We start from the raw sequence: 20,269 nt of genomic DNA, 5'->3' as shown, positions 1-20,269 counted from the left end.
AAACACTGATTGTGTCACAACTGATGCACCCAGAAAACTAAAGTGATACATTGTTGGAATCAGAGTTTCTTTTCCTATATCATGCTGCTCTCAGATGAGGAAGCAAAAACCTGCTGACAGATTCCTTTTAAAGAAAATATACAAAGTTCAATATCTGAACGCTCTTGTTGAAGGCTGATTATTTTAATTATCAGGAGTTCCCTAGAATTTATTCTGCAATGCTGTACAGAGATTATAAGGAAAGGTTGCCTATCAATAAGAACACTGAGAACATCGCATTCTTCACTGTATTTCATTGGAAGTACTAGTTAGAATCAAAGAAGTAATATATTGTTTGAATAACAAATAAAGCTTTTTTGGGGGGATGTTTTTTGAGTCTAGATGGTTTGCTTTATTTTTGCAGGTCGATGACTAATAACTCGCTGCAAGCTCTGCCTCAAAAGTTATGTGCCCAGATGCCATTAATTAATTGGGTGTAAGTTATATCGCAATTCAAATTTATAATAACATTTATAGCTTGATTCAATTTGTATTTATACATATACAGTTTATTATATATATACAGTCATGGCTGAAAGTGTTGGCACCCTTGAAATTATTCCAGAAAATAAAGTATTTCCCCTAGAGAATTCTTGGAATTCCATATTTTTTTATACATGGTTATTTCCTTCACATGTTTTGGAACAACACAAAGAAAACAGAGAAAAAACAGCTTGACATAATTTCCCACAAAACTCCAAAAATGGGCCAGACAAAATTGTTTGCACCCTCAACTTAATATTTGGTTGCACACCCTTTGGAATAAATAACTTCAATCAATCACTTCCTATAACAATCAACACGCTTCTTACACCTCTCACCTGGAATTTGGGACCACTCTTCTTTTGCAAACTGCTCTAGGTCTCTCATATGTGAAGGCACCTTCTCCCAACAGCAATTTTAACATTGCCTCACAGGTGTTCAATAGGATTTATATCTAGACTCATTGTTGCCATTTCAGAACTCTCCAGCACTTTGTTACCATCCATTTCTGGAGGCTTCTTGAAGGAAGTTTGAGTTCATTGTCCTTGCTGGAAGACCCATGACCTAGGACACAAACCCAGTTTTCTGACAGTGGGCACTACATTGCAACCCAAAATATTTCATGATGCCTTGCACATAGTCAAGACAACCCGGTGCCAGAGGCAGCAAAACAACCCAAAAAATATCTTTATCCTCCACCATATTTGACTGTAGGTACTTTGTTCTTTTCTTTGTATGTTTTATTGTGTTTTTAGTAAAAAGTAGAATAATGTTCTTTACCAAAAAAGCTCTATCTTGGTCTCATCTGTCCGCAAGATGCTTTCTCGGAAGGATTTTGGCTTACTTACATACATTTTGGCAAACTGCAGTCTACCTATTATAAGCAGTGGAGTTCTCCTGAGTCTCTGGCCATAGCATTTGATTTCATTCAAATGTCGACAGATTTGCGCTGACATTGATGCACCCTGAGCCTGCAGGACAGCTTGAATTTCTTTGGAACTTTATTGGGGCTGCTTATCCACCATCCGGACTACTCTGCGTTGCAACCTTTCATCATTTTTTCTCTGCCGTCCATACCCAGGGAGATTAGTTACAGTACCATGGGTTGTAAACGTCTTGATTATGTTGCACACGGTGAGCAAAAGTACACAAGTTCTTTGGAGATGGATTTTTAACCTTGAGATTGTTGATATTTTATAACAATTTTAGTTCTCAAGTCCTGAGACAGTTATTTTCTCTTTCTGTGCTCCATGCTTAATGTGGCACACAGACACACAATGCAAAGACTGAGTCAACTTCTCCCCTTTTTATCTGGTTTTAGGTGTAATTTTCATTAAGCCCACACTTGTTACTTGCCAAAGGTGAGTTTGAACGAGTATCACATGCTTGTTTACCCACAATTTTGGAAAGGTCTAATCATTTTGTCCCACCCATTTTTGAGGTTTTGCGTGAAATTATGTTTAATTTGCACTTTTTCTGGGTTTTTTTTGTGTTGTCCCAATATACACAAAGGAAACAAACGTGTAATTGTAATCATTTTCTGGGATTAATACCTAATTTTCTTGCGAAATTTCAGGGGTGCCAACACTTTCGGCCATGATTTTTTTGCAAAGTATATATATATATATTTATATATATATATATATATATATATATATATATATATATATATATACATACATACATACATACATACATACATACATACATACATACATACATGATTTTTGGAGAAAATACATACATTTAAGTTAAAAAAGAAAAAAACAGTGTCCATATATCCTTTACGACAGTATTAAAGAAGAGCTACTTATTTAATAGATTGCTACACACTGACAATGAAGTCACTACATAAAATTTTGATTTCTATTGCAGTGGGGAAAGAAAAAAAATACTATATAACATGCTATATAACATGCATTCATGAGAACCTGTACTGCCCCCAAATGCTATTAACCTGCAAATATAGGGTTAATCTGCAGGTTAATAGTGCAGTCGCTGCAAGCATGCGCTAGCACACTAAGTGACAGCCATCTCTGCAGCATATCAGTGCCAAGACGGCTGTCAGCCAATGTGCCAGGACGTGTTTACAGCGTCTGCTCACTTTATACTGAGGTCACGGCAGAATCACTCGAAGTTGGAGGCTGTTGGGAGGAACAAAGTTTATTTCCTTCCTGTAGCTGCGCTTTCAATATGGTGGCCACACAGTTTTCAAACCATATTAACATGCAAGTTCACAGGTTTTGAGGACATTACAGGTTCCCTTTAAATACATAAGACATTGGAGCTATGATAATGCAAACCTAATGCTATTTAACAAACACCGCAAACAGCAATTTTAGGTTTTTACATTTTTTTTTTTCATGTACAGGGATTTTGAAGGGAACAGAATTGGGTCACTGAGTAATTCAAGCTTTGTCACCTGTGATGAGCTCACTGTCCTGTAAGTGTTCTTTATTATCTTTATTACACAATTATGTTGCATTGTTCGTGTTTAGTGGAAATATGTGGAACCATTCCACATTCTTTAATTCCCCCAAATACTTAGAAATCGTTTGCTCTCATTAGGGTCGTCTTAAACTTCTGAGGAGAAACAGGTTCTTGGAAAGGGTTACTCCTTTTCAGAAAATCCGAAGGATTGTACAGGATAATGATTGCTATACTGCAACACCAAACGCAACCTGGCGACAAATTGACTCAATGTTTTTGGAAAAAAGTCAAAATGTTTTCCTAACTGAATAAACCCTTTGTGTCTGAAATAAATCTTTGATTATAGCAGTGATGGTGCTGCCCGGTCAGATGATTGGTCCCCCCATTAACTTATTTTCAAAATGGCCACACAAGTATCATGGAAACGTCTGTGATACTCAGTCCACCTTCACTGACCACTTAGAGGTCCAATAATTTTACACTGTATTGTGAGTGTGATTTTAAAGAGAACCTATCATCAGGATTTTATACCCCAAACTGATAACATGTATGTAATAAATCCTTATGTCACTTGTGGAAATCCATTTTACTATCCTCTTTCACACGTCAGTCAAAAACACAGACATTTTTCACTGATGTGTTAAAGATGCATTTGGCCCTCCTTGAGCCATGATTTTGGCACACATGTGTTTTCCGTGTACAATCCGTGATAGCGTATGGAGATCAGGCACTCTTATATTCACCTGTCCCCGGTGCTACTGTCTGTGATGCTGATATTTCCGGCCCTGCTGTCTCCGGCCGCCACTTTCTCCCCTCTGCTGATACTTCTGGGTTATGGTGCAGTGAATATTCATGAGCATAATTAGCCAGCCTGGAAGCAGCAGCCAGCAGCGGCCGGAGACAGCAGTGCTGGAGACAGTTGAGTAAAAAAATAATTTTATTTCAAAGATACGTGTTTTCTCTGGTACATGTCACATGGATCACACCACTGTGTGGTCCATGTGACATCAGTAATGCCAGAAAAAATGGACTTGTCTCCATGTGGAACACACAGATATGTGTGTGCGCCTCATGGAAACACGGTCAGTGAGAAATCACTGAAGTGTGCACAGACCCATTGATTTTACTGGGTCTGTGTATTTCTGTGATTTTGGTACGTGTAAAAACTGCAACATATGTACCAGAATCACTGACGTGTGAAAGGAGCCTTAGGGATAAAAGTTCCATAAAGATGCGGTACATTCTGGTATCCTCCATTTTGATACAGGTAAAATATATCTTTGTACTGTGTTAGCCAGTAGAGATAAAAGTTCCATAAAGATGCGGGACATTCTGGTATCCTTAGAGAAATCTATAATTGAAATGGTATGCCAATGAGCTGCAAGTGCAATCGGTGGGCCCTGCACTTACAACTCTCTAACCTTTTGGCCTTTTCCCCACCTTCTGTTGCCTGTTGCTCCTGACAGGTCACTGAAGCATGATTTTCTTAGTCAGAGAAAGGATACAATCAGCAAAAAACAATAGACAGAAAGACAGAAGAGCTGTAAGTGCAGGGGCCACCCACTGCACTCCATGCTGATTAGATTTTGGTGCACAGTGCACTGTCTTCTCCTCCCTGTTAGTGATGCCCCTGCCCCTCCTCTTGCCTCCAGTTTTTTAATGACAGGTCACTGCTTAGATTTCAAACAGAGGAGGCAGATCATTCACAGACTGGAGGCAGGCGGGGGGGGGCCAGGGAATCACAAACAGGGAGGAGAAGGCCCAGTGTACAGTCTGGCTGCTGTGCATTGAAATCTAATTAGCAGAAAACTTCAATTTCTTCACCAAAGGTATCAATTCAATCAGTGTTAGGACCATTACAGCCATATCTTTACTGTACATTACAAAATTGTGCTTATAGGTTCTCTGTAAGTAATGATCCTGCAATATACCTCTCGCACTGACATAAACTGGTGAATACTTGTATGGGCACTGAGACAAGCAAATAATAATAATACAGTATATTATTATAATATCAATGTGCGTATTTACATGTTGTGCTATTCAGCCATTGTTTGCTTTGTTTATTACATGCATGTTTTCTCTTCAGGTTTCTTCGTGGAAACAGAATCAGATTGGTAAAAGAAAACATCTTTTCATCTTTGAGGAGTTTAGCAGAAATGTAAGAAATCCATCCAGTAAATGAACATACCGCTTATTGTAAAATGTACATTCCATTATTAAGGTCATAAAACGTCTCACAGACGGAGACAAACCGGAAAGGCTGCGACTGGCAAGCCTGTGGCTATAAAATATACCCCAAGATTGCATTAACATGACACTTTGTAACAGTTTATTGTAAATGTTTTGCAAACATCTCTATAAAAGTTTGATTGGACATTGCTCCTTCTTTCCACATCTGTCGGACCTTTTTGATTTGCATATTTCCCAGGGGGCCATGTACCTAGGATTTCACTGTGTTGAGTGCCTTCGTTGACTGCCGGCAGTGTTTTCTCTGGCTGGTCTCCCCGAGATCAGTGATTGTTTTGTTTTGTTGGTCTACTAGGCATTGCTTCCACCCAGCCAGAATCCTACTCCACACTGATGAGGGGTAATACCCCGAAACAGCTGTCTGTGGATGGATACCTGGCCTTGGTATTTCCCTTGTCATATCTTTAAACTTGTCAAAAAGATGGATATTGACTAAAAGGGCCACTTAATATGGTGGTTATGGTGGTCTCCTAAAAAGAGTCACCCCTTGGCTGGGCCCTTCCCGGAGGGATATCTGGCTGTTTTCTGTGTTGAGACTCCTAACAGAGCCTCCACGGACCTTTTTGATTTGCAAGTCTGTGGCTATAAAATATACCCCAAGATTGCATTAACATGACACTTTGTAACAGTTTATTCTAAATGTTTTGCAAACATCTCTATAAAAGTTTGATAGGACATTGCTCCTTCTTTCCACATCTGAATAGTACGTTTCACAATCTTTTTGGAACCTTTGTTTGCTATTAAAAGGACATGCAATCAGGCTAATTACACAGCGGCGGACAGTGATAGCTTTGGGCCCATATACAAGAAATTGTGCATGCCCCCCCCCCTCCTTCTATGGCGAAAAAAGCTGCATATGTGTCGCCCAAGGGCTATGGGGTACTCGGTCCTGGGCCGTATATTTACAAGGATGTCACTAGGTGGCTGTTGCCCAGTTCCTTGACCCTGGGGTCGCTCCAAAAAGGGGGGTTATTTATAGGGGAGATGAAATAAAAGTTTTTGTCGTGACGCCACTTGCGGGTTGCGGTTATTTAAGTGGAACCGCCGCTGCACACTTCTCACTACTGGGGCTGCTGTTGGTGGCAGCCTGGATATAGGGCCATCCGCAAGTAGAGCCAGGCCCCAGGGGATAGATGATGTTGTTGGGTGCGGAAAGAAGGGAGGCCACACAAAAGTATTGCAGTGTAACTGGTTGCTTTACTCAGAGCTTTGTTATGGCTGGTAACCCAAGGAAGGCTGGTCCTCACCACTAGTCCCCTTAGTCCCAGTGTCGGTTTGGTAACTTGGTGGCTTCTTTCCCCTGCACCTGTCTCTGGTTGGAGGGTCCCCGTGGCTTGAAGCGTCTAGGGGTCCCCTCCTGGTTCTCGTTCAGTCTTAGTCCGTATAACAGGTAGCTTGAACCCTGTGGGAATGCTTTCTCTGGTCCTGTTCCCCCAGTTCTCCCATTGCTACTATGACCCAAACTTTACGGTCAGTGAGGTCCTGGATGGTCCCCTCACTGTGCATATTCTACCAGGTCTGCCTGGAGCGTTTGCCTGACCTAGGATTCTGTACCCTGTTGGTGCTTTGGTTCCGGGAGTACTCCACCATGCTCCACCGGCAACCACACACCTGGGCCCTCAGATCACCGTTACACTCTCCTGTCAGTGCAGTTACGTCCGTCTCCTCTCACTTCCACTTACTGACTGTCTGAACCCTCCTCCCCGGTTGTTGTCTAGTGGACTGGATCAGCTCCACCCCTAGGTGGCCATCCATTGGGTCCAACCCTAGTCTGTCACCAGTCTTTGGGAAGGGAAAAACAGGGATTAAAATGTGTTTTGCTGTTACCGGCACTGGTCTTCTGGGTCCCTGGGGGTAGACCCTGCATCTCTGACAGTACGCAGTACCTTGTACCTCCTGATGGCTTCATGGGCGCTACACATATATATATCACTAAATACCCATATACTACACCTGTAATATACTACATCACTACACCGCCTATATACCACACCTGTAATATTCCACATCCCCATATACTACACCTGTAATATACTACATCACTACACCCCCAATATTAGTCACCACTCACCCCCCTTCCTCATTGTCCCCTCCTCAGGTTATTAGTCACCACTCACCTCTCCCTCCTATTTGTTCCCTCCTCAGGCCTCTCTGTACGGTCCCCCACTGCTGTTTCTCTTGTAGGGGCCCCCACCACTTTCTCTTGTAGGGGCCCCCACCGCTGTTTCTCTTGTAGGGGCCTCTGCCACTGATTCTCTCCATAAGGGCCCCCGCTGCTGCTTCTCCGGTACGGGCCCCGGCTGCACCGCTGCTGCTCTTGTAGGGGCCCCCACGATGCTTCTCTCTGTATAGGCCCCCACCGTTGCTTCTCCTCTATGGGTCCCAGCTGCGCTGCTTCTTCTCCTACGGGAACTTTTCAAATGACGCGCGCGCGTGTGTCACAGCGAAACTGCCCGCCTGGGAACAGAGGACAGATTCCTGTGTTCCGCTGCTTACATTGTGTGGAGCTGCAGGATCGCTCCCTGCCCAGCATGCAGGATGTGATGTGGGCAATCTGGCCAGGTGCCTCAAGCTCCGGACAACAGGTCAGATTGCCCTCATTACTGACCAGCCAGAAAGGGCCCCCTGAACCTCCAGGCCCCTGTGCCACTGCACCGGCTGCATCGGCGATATGTCCACCAGTGTAATTACAAGGGTTCCTGCTAATTGGTGGTAAACCTTCCAGCAACATTTCAGTTTCCATGTAGAGACACCACAGGAAGATTAAAACAATGGACTATTTGGTGTGTATGAGTGAGATTCTCATTGTTGTTCTCAATCTGTACTGTAGATAGAGGTATTGGTTGTAAACACCTATTAATACAGAAAAGGCTTATAATATACTCAAATGGTGGTATATTACTAATTGCAAAAAGATTGTAACAAATGTGTATAACTGTATATCCTTCACTGGTGTCCGCAAGTGTGGAGGGAGATCAGGAGCTGAGCTTCCTCCACAAGGTGTATATGCCCGATATGTAAGAGCATCTGTCGCTAAATTCAACAGCCAGAGCTGAGCTTCAAATGTTAACCATTTAGATGGTTCTGTAATTCTCTGACAGCAATATTTAAATGACATCATTAGCCCCTCATGACACAATTATGGGGCACCATGGCAGCTGAATACCTGTTAAAAGCTCATTCGCTGCCATCTTGGTCCTCATGTAAAGCTCAGCCATTGGCTGAGCCTAATAGAAGACTGGGATTACCCCAACATACTGTGATACTGTTATAATGTAGAACATGGTATAACGAAAACAAGCAATCAGAAGTTCGATTCCCCAAGATTACAAACAGAGTAAAAAATAAAAAAGACCAAAAATATAAATAAAAAAAATTCTGATCACTCAGCTTTTCCCCTATTAAAAATAAAGAAATGAAGACATATATTTGGTATTGCGGCTGTCTCCCTGCTGTTTTGAGACTAGTGACTGGCTTAGGACTGGAGCCTCCCATCTCTATCTAGACTCCTCATTTAAATGGTCTCCTTTCTTTTATCGTCTCATGAGTTAATTTCAGATTTTGTTGCCTGCAGCTCAGAGCAGTGCAGTTCAGCTGTATCTCCTTTGAGCCCATACCCATGTAGGCTTAAATACTGGAGCTTTCCCAGCATTCCTTGCTGAATTTAGAATTCATTCTACTCTGTCCAGCCTAGTGGAAGGAACTGCTGAGAAATTGTCTTGTGCTTATACATCTGTTACTTCAGAGTCTGCTGCTGTGAAGTTTGGTTTTTGTATCCTTCTGTTTATCCCCCGTCTGTCTTTCCTTTACCTCCATGGTTATTAGTGTAGTGGCAAGTCTAGTGTACTTGTCGGCCTACTCACTAGGCAGGGTGAGTTTAGGGCCAGCTGAGGGTCCTAGGTATCCTGCTCGCCAACAAGGTGAAAGAAACCGTATAGGGACGCTGGGGAGCTCAGGAGTCAGCTTTAGGTGAGTTCAGGAGGTGCCCCCTCACCCCTTTCCCTAGTGGCAGGCACCTCCATTTTATCATGTCCTCGTTGTTACCTCCTGTATGTTTGTGATGTTTTTGTAATGCGTCAGACACCCATCTGTCTGAACGGGTATGTCACATATTACATATGACATCTCCTACTCCATGCGTGATATTAACAGCAGCCCATATATTTTTTCCTGTGCTACTATGGCTCAGGCTGCGGCATTTGCACAGCTGTTGTAGACCCTGTCTCAGAAGTTTTCTGACATGCGGTCTCAGATTGTGCAGCAGCTGCAACAAATTGCTGAGCTTTCGGTCTCGGCACATGCCCAGGTGCTCTTGTGGAAGGGATAAGTTTACCACCTTCAAGGAAGGCTGTAAGTTATACTTCAGGCTTCGCCCTCGTTCTTCAGAGAGTGAGGAACAGTGAGTGGGTATTGTTGTCTCTCTGTTGTGTGGAGATCCCCAGTCCTGGACCTTCTCTCTGCCGACCGACACTCCATCATTACCGTTGGTGGATGAGTTTTTGTGGCTTGATGACGTGACGCTCACGGAGTCTAAACTCCGAAGGCTCCAGCAGGAGGCGCAGCCAGTGTTCCAGAGATGGGCTGCTGACACCCTGTGGAACCCAGCGCTTAGAAGTAATTTCTGTCAGGGGTTGTCAGATAGGGACTCTCTGGTGTAATACTCAACCCCAGAGTCACTGGAGGCAGCCATGGCCCTCGCCATTAGAGTGAATTGACGCCTCAGTGAGGGACCCTCTAGGACGCTGTCTCCTGTAGTTTTCCCCAGGCAGGAGCTCCCACTGGTGAAAGATGAAAAACCTATGCAGTTGGGGCATTACATTGTGGCCAGTCCAATAAGACCTAAGAAGCCACATCCTCTTGGTCATATGGAGGGAAGCAACCAGGCAGTGTATATTTCCTCCATTTACATGTTCCAGATCCCCATGAAAGCTGAAATGGTTGTTGGTGGAAGGACTGAGATGATCTCTGTTCTGGTTGGCAGTGGTTCGGGTGTTAATCTAGTTGATTCTAGCTTTGCTCAGTCTCGGGATCTCACTCGCAGTGCATTAACTGGATCTATCCCCATTCAGGCTATTGATTCTGCCCCCCTCAGTCAGAGGGAATTCACCCATACAGTACCAAGTATCGACCTGCGGGTAGGTCCCTTTTCATGGTGAACATCTCTCCTGTTATGTCTTGGAGGGGCTGCCCATGTTGGGTCTGCCCTGGTTGAAAAGACATAACCCTGTGATTAACTGGCAGTCAGAGGATGTAGTCAGTTGGGGCAGTTTTTGTGAAACCAGGTGCCTGGGTGCAACCATTTCTGCAGTTCTTATTAAAAACCATCACCCTGTCCACCAGTAGTATCTACCAGGATGTCTTGGAAAAAAGATGGTGTGCTAACCCCATCCCAGGGGAAGTGTAGGCCTCAGTGCAGCTCTGGTAGAGGTGATCGTGAGAGGATAGTTGTTCCCACTAAGTGCATACTACCAGAGTGTAAGGTTTAAGATTCCTTGGTTGTCAGTTCGGTCCGGAGCTTTTCCTCTACTACCTGTGGTATGAGTGGAAATAAACGTTCAGGTCCAGACCTGGGTAAGAATGACTTTGTGTTTTCACTAAAAACACCAGGTGTAAGTGTGCATCCAGGGCTCTAGGCTCGAGGTTCATCTGTCCCTTTAGAGTTACTGACATTCTCAACCCTATGGCCATATGGCTAGAACTACCCCCCACTCTTAACAACCATGATGTAGTACACAGGTCTGTGCTGCGGAAGTGTGTTGTGTCTCCAACTGGTAACCGGAGAGGCCTGTTCACATTTGAGGTGAACGATATTACCAGTCTTCAGTGTCCGGAAGGCTCTCGTTAATGGGGGGAGTACTGTCACAGTCATCTCCCTGCTGTTTTGAGACTAGTGACTGCCTTAGTACTGGAGCCTCCCATCTCCATCTAGACTCCTAATTTAAATAGTTTCCTTTTCTTTGGCGCCTCATGAGCTAATTTCAGTTTCTGTTGCCAGCAGCTCATAGCAGTGCAGTTCAGCTGTAGCTGCCTTGAGTCCATACCCATTTAGACTTAAATATTGGAGCTTTCCGAGCACTCCTTGCTGCTCTTAGAATTAATTCTACTTTGTCCAGCCTGGTGGAAGGAACTGCTGAGGAATTGTCCTGTGCTCAACCATCTGCTACTTCAGAGTCTGCTGCTGTGAATTGTCAACATGATTCTCTTCTCCCACTCTTGACACACCGAGAGCAATACCGTAGAAGAAATGCTACCACAGGCCTCCTGTATCTGTTATTTCAGGTGTCCCACATCCTGGATCTGCGGTATTGCTCTTGGTGTTACAAGAGTGGGAGAAGAGAGTCGCGTTGACAATTCAACACAATGGGCAGCACTTTGAGCACATCCTTTAGTGGTTTACTGTGGTTGCTCCATGTCACAAACGTGTCAATAACTCGATACTGAATAAAGTGTTGTTAAAAATGAGCATACAATTGTTTTTCTTGTGCAAATCTCTGTGTTTGATGTGTCACATGACCCCCTTCCCAATGAAAAAATTAAAGTTGAATTCAAAATAACGCCTTTGCGGATGGCCGCCATGGGCATCACACAGCCGCAAATGTTTGGCCCCTCGTATATACTAATATGCCACAAACGGTAAGGTGATATCAACAACCACTTCAATTTTATTAGGGTGTATCCATACTTATGGCCCACCCTGTATATATGATAATCAAGGTGAGCATAAAACCAGGCTCACAAAATAATTGATGCAAGTGCAAATGTGAAGTATCATATTACAATGCTGGTGGCACAAAGGTAATTGCCTAGAGTAGTGAAATTATAAGATGGGAGGCGGTTACCTGTAGTCATGCTGAATAGCTACTGTGCCGTCACCAGATCCCGACGCACATTTCGGGAACTGGTGTCGGGCCAATATAATTTTTTTCACTATTATTTCATTGCTCTATTTTTATTTGTTTCTTGATCTTTAATAAAATATATAGTTTTATTATTGTAATGTGGCTATTTCTTGTGAATTGGTTCTCCCTATTTGTACTTTAATGGCCTCTCCATGCGTATTTGAGTTAGTAATTATATTTATATTTCTGTATCATTTGATGGAATACCTATTTGTATTGACAAAATCGGTTTAAATTGTACAGTACAACCAGAGAGACCTGTATATATAGCTTGTGCCTGACCCACACATATCACTGATGTACAGGTAGTTAATCAGTTACCTAAAATTGGTTTAGTAGCGGTGTATTAAGTATGGAGTGCAGTCAAAGGCTGGAACCCGGAAGTGAGGAAAGGACCGTGATTGATGGCTTATGCGTATGCTCTAGAAATGGTGAGTATTACTAGTACAGTACTGTATCTGCGCAGGGAGGGAGGTACAGTACTGTAGAGGGATGGGGAGGGCTCACATGATGATCATATTGCGAAATCTTCCTCATTTACCGAGTTACAATTTTTAAAAAAGTTTGCTTGTCTTGCAAAACAGTCTCAAACCAAGTCACTCTTAATCCAAAGTTCCACTTGTATGTTTAATTTGCATTTGGAATGGACATAATTTGCATACTGGCTTAAAAAGTGTTTTTTACTAATTAAGATTCTGTTTATTCCTAGAGACTTGTCAAATAATCAAATCACAGAAGTGCCACTATCCAGTTTTAAAGAGCTTAAACATTTGCAAAAACTGTAAGTACAAGGGATGATTATACCATATAATTTCAGAAATCTATAACTAATACATATGCCAACCATTTTACTCTTTCAATCTCCATGAACTTGACCATGGAGAAAAGTTGGGTGTCCTTCCCACCATTTATAGACAGGTTTTTCTAATAGTTTCAAAATCTCTTGCATTTCAGAGTAGTAAAAAAAATACTCCTGAATTCCCTGATGTTCCAAGGTAGTGAAGGATTTAAATTTACATTCCCTGGTTATCTAGGGCATGAAAGGGGTCAATGGTAGAAGAAGATTGCTCCTGGTAGTTACAATCCTCAATGGGCTCATTGGCGGTGAGACAAACTGGATGATCATCGCATCCTAAAAACCCAACAAGACTGCTTATGAGTATTCATGATGCTTTATGCTAAGGTGTTCTTACCAGAAAACATCTTTAATATCTCAACATATTTGAATTATTCAGAAAACATTGCTGAATCCCTCCGGAAATACCACCCCTCTTGTCCTTGGATTTGTCTAGCAGAAATAGAGAAAAAAATAACCTAACAGCAGACGCGTGCCTTCACTTATGAATCTATGGCAAACTGAAATAAGAAAACAATAATATCCTTTTACAAATGATTACAACCCAACAAAGCAAAACAAAAAAAAAATCATATTTATAAGGAAAAATAAAAAACACCCCAAACCATTTAGGCTATGTGCACATTCTGAGTATTTGGTACGGAAATTTTCTGCATCTTCTTGCACAAAAACACACCACAAAACACATCCGGTTTTCATGCATTTTTATTCCCATGCATTTTTTTAGTGAAGTCATTTCCTGGAAGGGCTAAAAAATACAGGAAAAAACACCCCAACAACTGACATGCTGCAGATTTTTTCTGCATCAAAATATGCAAAAAAAAATGCAACGTTGGCACAGCACTTCAGAAATCTAGTAAACTTTGCTGGCTTCAGGAGAGGCATGCAGATTCTGGTGCAAAGTTTGAAAAAAAAATGCATAAAAGATTGCATGAAAAACCACAGACTAAACATACCAAAAAAACGGTGTTTTTGCCTCGTTTTTCATAATGAATTCAATGGATGGAAGGGCTGAAAAACTTATTTTCGGCACCAAATCTGCAAGGAAAAATAAGTAACATGTGAATACTACTTTATAATTCTCACTGACTTTGCTGGCATGATGATAGGCATACAGATTTGGGACAAATCTGCACCCAAAAACGCATAAAAAAAATGCAGTGTGTGCACATGGCCTTAGTCGGTTTCTAATTAGCTTCTTAAACTAAAAACTTCAGGTTACATGAAACACCAACCAAAATTATCCAACATGGCAGATCAAAATATTGACAGGTCGTCTTTAGGAAGTATAAATGTTTGTTTTAATCTACATGTCTAAGACAAAATGTAGTATGAGATACTTTAGTCAAGAAAATAAAATCTTAAAGGGAATTTGTCACCAGGTTTTTGTTACTTCATCTGAGAGCAGCATAATGTAGGGGCAGAGATTCTGAAACTAACCATGTTTAACTTAGATTACAGGGTGCAGCCGTTTTGACTTTATCTCAGAATTGAGTGTAGCTGTGCCCACCCACACCAGGTTCTCAATAGAGATTGTGCATGATCTGTGAGGGGTCAATCACAGCAGGGGGCTTAGGGTCTGCTCTGCATGGTTAGAGGAGTCACACCAATGTTACTCACAGAGTAAAGGCCGCTTTACACGCTGCGATATCGTGACCGATATCGCTAGCGTGGGTACCCGCCCCCATCGGTTGTGCGACAGGAGCAAATCGCTGCCCGTGGCGCACAACATCGCCCAGACCCGTCACACTACTTACCTGCTGTGCGACGTCGCTGTGACCGGCGAACCACCTCCTTCCTCGTTCAGCGTCACAGAGACGTCACAGCTACGTCACTGAACCGCCGCCCTATAGAAGAGGAGGGGCGGAGATGAGCGGGACGAACATTCCGCCCACCTCCTTCCTTCCGCATTGCGGGCGGGAGGCAGGTAAGGAGAGGTTCCTCGTTCCTGCGGTGTCACACATACCGATGTGTGCTGCCGCAGGAACGAGGAACAACATCATTACTGCTGCAGCAACGATATTCGAGAATGGACCCCCATGTCACCGATGAGCGATGTTGCACGTTTTTGCAACGATGCAAAATCGCTCAAAAGTGTCACACACAATGGCACCGCTAAAGTGACTGGATGTGCATCACAAATTCCATGACCCCAACGAGATCGCTTGTAAAGCGGCCTTAACCCTTTAGTATGAGTAAACAATAGCCCCACAGGTAAGAGAAAAAGATTTTTTTTATTTTTTTTTTTAACCCTTGCAGCATGCTGTCCTCAGCTTCCGTTGCAAAATCCTGGTGACAGATTCCCTTTAAAATGAGTTCTGATAGAAACATGCACTGTCAAATTGACATGTATTTTTGTACAAGCATTCATTTGTGATTTTTCTTGTCTTTATTCCTGCCATGCTTTTTACAATGCTCTTGACTAGCAGTTGTCTGTTTGTGTGAGTGGATTTGCTGCAACAATAAGAAATGAGCTAATGATGGATGAGGAGGCTTCACGTCTGCAATAGACCATGATTGGGAATCTCCGCAGTTTCAGATGATGACTCCCCAGTGTGAAAGGCGCTTTACTAACAGCATTATGATTATTGTCATGATTTATGTTCTAGATATATGGTAAATTCTGCTATCTTTATCCAGTGTTTTTCTTTTCTTTATTTAGTAATCTCGGTTGTAATCCACTATCGCTTCATATTGATCAGTTTGAAACATTACCACATCTCCAATCACTGTGAGTACATATGTGCTAAAGAAAAGCATGTATTTATAGTTTTTATCTTGCTTCTGTGGTTCTATGGCACTGACAATTCTCACGTAATTCATACGTGAGAATTGTGTATGTATTTTGGGTATATGTATGGGTGGGAGAAAATTGACTGAGACTTTCAGTGGCAGCATTGTGGACAGGATTTTGCGAAATGTTATTCACAAACTGCAGAGAAAATCCACACCATGTCAAATTAGGTTTTAAGTTTTTGTGGCAACAAAATTCGCATTTATTGTTCACACGAGAGAATGACACTCTGATCAAACTCTGATTAGAGTAGGAGAATAGAGTGATCGGAGTCTATCAGATGAGGAGAAGATAGGGAAACAAATTTTTCCATGTTCTCCATTGTGCATTCTGCCAGTCTGTGAAAATCGAACTGCACTCAGATGTCATCCGTGTTCAGTCCGATGTTTTCCATGGACTCCTTGACTTGCATGGTCGAATGAGATCCGATAATTGGAATGCTGCACTATTTCCTTGGACTGACTTGATTCAAGGAAAAAATCAGACGTGTTTAGCCCCATAGAATAACATTGGTGCGGGTGTGATCCAATATTTTGTTGGATCACACTTGTACTGAAAATATGGTGGTGTGAGTGAGCCCTTAAGGTAATGTTGTCCTCCCCCATATGACAGATCTTTAAATTGTGGAGTGGTTATCAGTGGTGGACACTTTGTATATCTACCATTGATAAAACCTACATAAATGAAAACCAGGAGATAAGGGAATTGTATTATTTCTCACTTTAAAAAAATGTCAAAAATAATGTTCACTGAAAGAAAATACTGGAAATGAATATAGGTCTAAAAGGGAACCTGTCACCATAAAAATGCAATCCAATCTGTAGGCCCCATATTATAGAGCAGCTTGAGCTGTGCAGATTGATATATAGTTTTGTGAGATAAGATTCAGTATAACCTGTATTCTCATTATTTAAACCTCTTCTCTTTTTGTGATTTTGGGTGCAGTGGGCGGTCCTATCAATGATTAGCTTTCCTTGCATAAGTATACATACAAAGATAACTTTCAGTCCCTGATACCCACTGCACCGAAAAACCCAAAAGGAGAAGAGGTTTAAATGATGAAAACACAGGTTATACTGAATCTTATCTCACAAAACTATATACCAATCTGCACAGTTCCCCCTGCTCTATAACATGATTCCTGCAGATTGGACACTATTTTTATAGTGACAGGTTCCCTTTAACTGTTTTTGTATTATTTTGTAATTGCCTATTCTAATTTATGCACTTATTACCTAGTAAACTATCTCACTATAAAAAAAATAGAATAGGGACAGAATATAGAATATTCTAATTAATAAACCTATGTACCAGACCAAAACAGAATAAAATAATCACAAAAATTCCACATTTTTTTATTACATATAATAGAAAACAGACATAACAGACGCCCACCGACAATGCACAAAAAAACCCTAAAATTAATAAGAGGGTCCTGTCTTTAAACACAGTATCAGTATTCAGCAAAAAATGAAATAAAAGGCACTTGATTAGATAATTATATCAATGTCGTGTAGAACAGGTTCCGAGAGTTAATCGCAGCACAGGACCTAGAGGGATTAAGGCACAATTAGTTTAAGTGTAAGTCCGATTCTAATTAGTGCTTTTCCTCAATTAGTACTGAATACCTGGACAGGAAGTAACAGCCTGGCCCTTGAAATTTCCATCTGCTGTATCCGGTAATCAGTGTCTGGTTTTTGGTGCTTGACCTGCGAAATCTGGTTCTCGGCATTTGGACTGCCTCGGTGTTTGACCTGCAAAGTCTGGTTCTTGGCATTTGGTGTTCTTTGGTCCACAACCTGTGAAATCTGGTTCACGGCATTTGGACTTCAGTGCTTGACCTGCAAAGTCAGGTTCTCGGGACTTGGTCTTCTTCGATGCTTGTCCCACGAAGTCCTGTTCTCTCTAGGGCCGGATCACTCTGATGTATTTCTATTGCAGGGTAGGCCATGAGCCTGCTCCACTGCTCACACATCTGCCTCTTCTGAACCATTGGCACCAACTCCTCCACTTACAGAGTGTTTTGGGCTTTTATATTAGACAACTGCGCCACAACTATCACCTGACCCTGTGTCTCCTCCAAATTCCTCCTTCGAGGGACATGAAAAAGAAGAAACCATGAACAGTATACCTTTTTTTGGGTGGGAAGGGGTGAATAGGAATACCATAGAAAAAAATGGAACAGTGAATTGGCTTTATATTCTGCTGATGTCATCCGGTGGAGTTGAGAAGTCTGCGCCAAAACAATCCTTGTTCATTTCAGAACAGTCAGCCTGTCAGCATTTTCAGTTGACAGGTAGATGTGCCTATCAGTTATTATGCACCCAACGACACTAAATACCCATGGAATCAACTTAAGCATGGTGGGAGCTTTGAATGTGACTTGCAAAAGTTGATTTGGCTCAAGTGGCAAGAAAAATTAGTCAGTGCCGCCCGATAACCCTGTAAAAATATACAGAGAGGGCCACATGATAATCCTGTTCATATGGTGTAGTTGTAAAAGGAGAAGGAGTAGGAGCAGAAAAATAATAAATCATGAACCATATACCCTTTTTTGGGTAGGAAGGTGTGACTAGGAGTGCACCAGAAAAAAAGAACATTTGAATTGACTTTATGTTCCGTTGGTGTCATCCACTGGAATTGAAGTTGGGGCCAATCCAAGCCTTATTAATTTCGAGAAGAGTCAGCCTGCCAGCATTTTCAGTTTGCAGGCAGATGTGCCTATTAATTATTATGCCACCGGCAGCACTAAAAACCCACAGAATCAACTTAAGCTGGGATGGAGCAGTGACTGCGGCCTGCGAGTTTCAGGTTTTCCTCAACTCTGTGTAAAAAGGAAATAAAGATGCATTCATACAATGGGAGAAAGGCCCAAATGCACTTCTTGCGTGAATAAATGGACTTTTGGTGTTCTTTAACCAAGATGAGTTGGAGACATTTCCCCCACATTGTACATTAATTTTCATTGGCAATGGTCTCCAAGGAGATACAAAAAATTGTTTTGAAACCCCTGCTGCCATCTATTTGAAGCGTTGGGGCTGCCTGATGCCTTGAGCTGGCAGAGGAGGAACTACCATCTTAGTTGGAGCAAAATCGGAGTCGGATGCCCGAGGTCCTTGTTGTACTCCGAGTAGTGGCCTTGAATCCGGCACTCCTTGTTGTTGGCCACAGAAGTCTCGCTCCTTCTTAATCTAAATGTCTTCTGAGGCCTTACTCTACATGTGTTCCAGAGTATATTGGAGTGCCTCCTTCTAATTTTTGGCAGCCCTTGCACGTAGTGCATATGCTTTCCTATTCTAGGAGTCCCACTTCTTCCAAATGGGGAAAAAATGTTTTCTGAGGCCATCCTCTATGTGTATTATAGGATGTATTGCAATCCCTCCTTTCAATTTTTGAAAGGCCTTGCACTTAGTGCATAGGGTCCACCAGTCCAGGAGTTCCACTCTCATGCACATGATTCCTTTTTTTCCTGACTGAAATTGAAAACTGCTGCATTTTTTAAAGAATAAGCATGTAAAAGTTTCAGCATTTTTGCAGTGTTTTTTTCACCATTGAAAGTGTGCGGCCCGGGAATTTTCTCTCTGCGCCGCCTCGGGGGCTCGGCGGCGACCGCCGAGCCGCTCGGATCCGTGCTCGTCGGGTTCTCTTTGTGGTGGCTCGAGCCTCTCACGAACCCAGCGGGCAGGGGAATCCCGTCGCCTCCCAGAGAAAAAAGGGGATTTGGGTGGTTGTTTTGCTTTTGGGGTTAAAGTTCGTGACGCCACCCACGGGGCTGTGGTGAATTAGATGGACACCACCGCTGCCATTGACTAGGCTCCTGGGGACGGTGTTGTGCAGCTTTGATGTTAACCCCTCTGTGGGTAGGGTCGTGTGTGGGTCCCGGGCCCCGAAGGAGAGTCGCTGGTTTTGGTGATGGTGCTGGCGCAGGGCAGTCCAGGTGCGGTGCGGCGCGGCGCTCAGCCCAATGGCACTGGTGTAATCACTCTGAAAAATGCACGGGAGTCTCTGGTAAACCAAACAAGATGGTGGACGGTGCCCGCGGCCGGCTGCATTGTTCCCCCTTACTCCGGGTTGGTGGTTTCCGCCTTTTTCCTGCACCTGTGTTGTGTATGTAACTGCCTACGCTTCAGCGACAGTAGTTCGCTCCCCAGTGGTGTGTGTGTTCTGGGGAACCCGTTTGCCTGCAGACGCTGGCCCTGTGGATCTCTAGCTGTGGCGGTAGCTCTCTATTCCGAATCGTGGGGCTGTTGTCTTCAATCAGGCCTTGTGTGGGAGTGAACCCCTGAGGTCCAAGCTGCAATCAGTTAATTCGACTAAAAGGTGGCTACTAGCCTAGTCGGGGTCTAAGTACCCTTCATGGTGCTCCGGTATCCAGTTGGTTCCCTGGTTCGGTTCCGGCGGGCCACTACCCTGTCCCGGTCCCTTACGGTTCCACTGGTCATCTTCCTGGTCTCCTGAAGGCGGCCACCACCGTCTGGCTCCTGGCCAAAGGGGTGTCTGGACTCCAACCCGAACCCC

At 43.0% G+C, this 20,269-nt stretch overlaps 1 protein-coding gene across 2 annotated transcripts in view; it reads left to right on the top strand.

The window, feature by feature from the left end:
• RXFP2 (relaxin family peptide receptor 2) overlaps positions 1-20,269 on the top strand; it is a 449,786-nt gene that overhangs the window by 393,738 nt on the left and 35,779 nt on the right. For both annotated transcript variants that reach the window (XM_075337353.1, XM_075337352.1), the window contains 5 exons: positions 404-475; positions 2,894-2,965; positions 5,042-5,113; positions 12,811-12,882; positions 15,620-15,688. In XM_075337353.1, coding sequence (XP_075193468.1) covers positions 404-475; positions 2,894-2,965; positions 5,042-5,113; positions 12,811-12,882; positions 15,620-15,688 — 357 coding nt within the window. The remainder of the gene's footprint in view (positions 1-403; positions 476-2,893; positions 2,966-5,041; positions 5,114-12,810; positions 12,883-15,619; positions 15,689-20,269) is intronic.

Source organism: Anomaloglossus baeobatrachus, chromosome 2, assembly GCF_048569485.1.
Source record: "Anomaloglossus baeobatrachus isolate aAnoBae1 chromosome 2, aAnoBae1.hap1, whole genome shotgun sequence".
NCBI classification, from domain to species: Eukaryota; Metazoa; Chordata; class Amphibia; order Anura; family Aromobatidae; genus Anomaloglossus; species Anomaloglossus baeobatrachus.
This window is presented reverse-complemented; position numbering and strand designations above follow the sequence as displayed.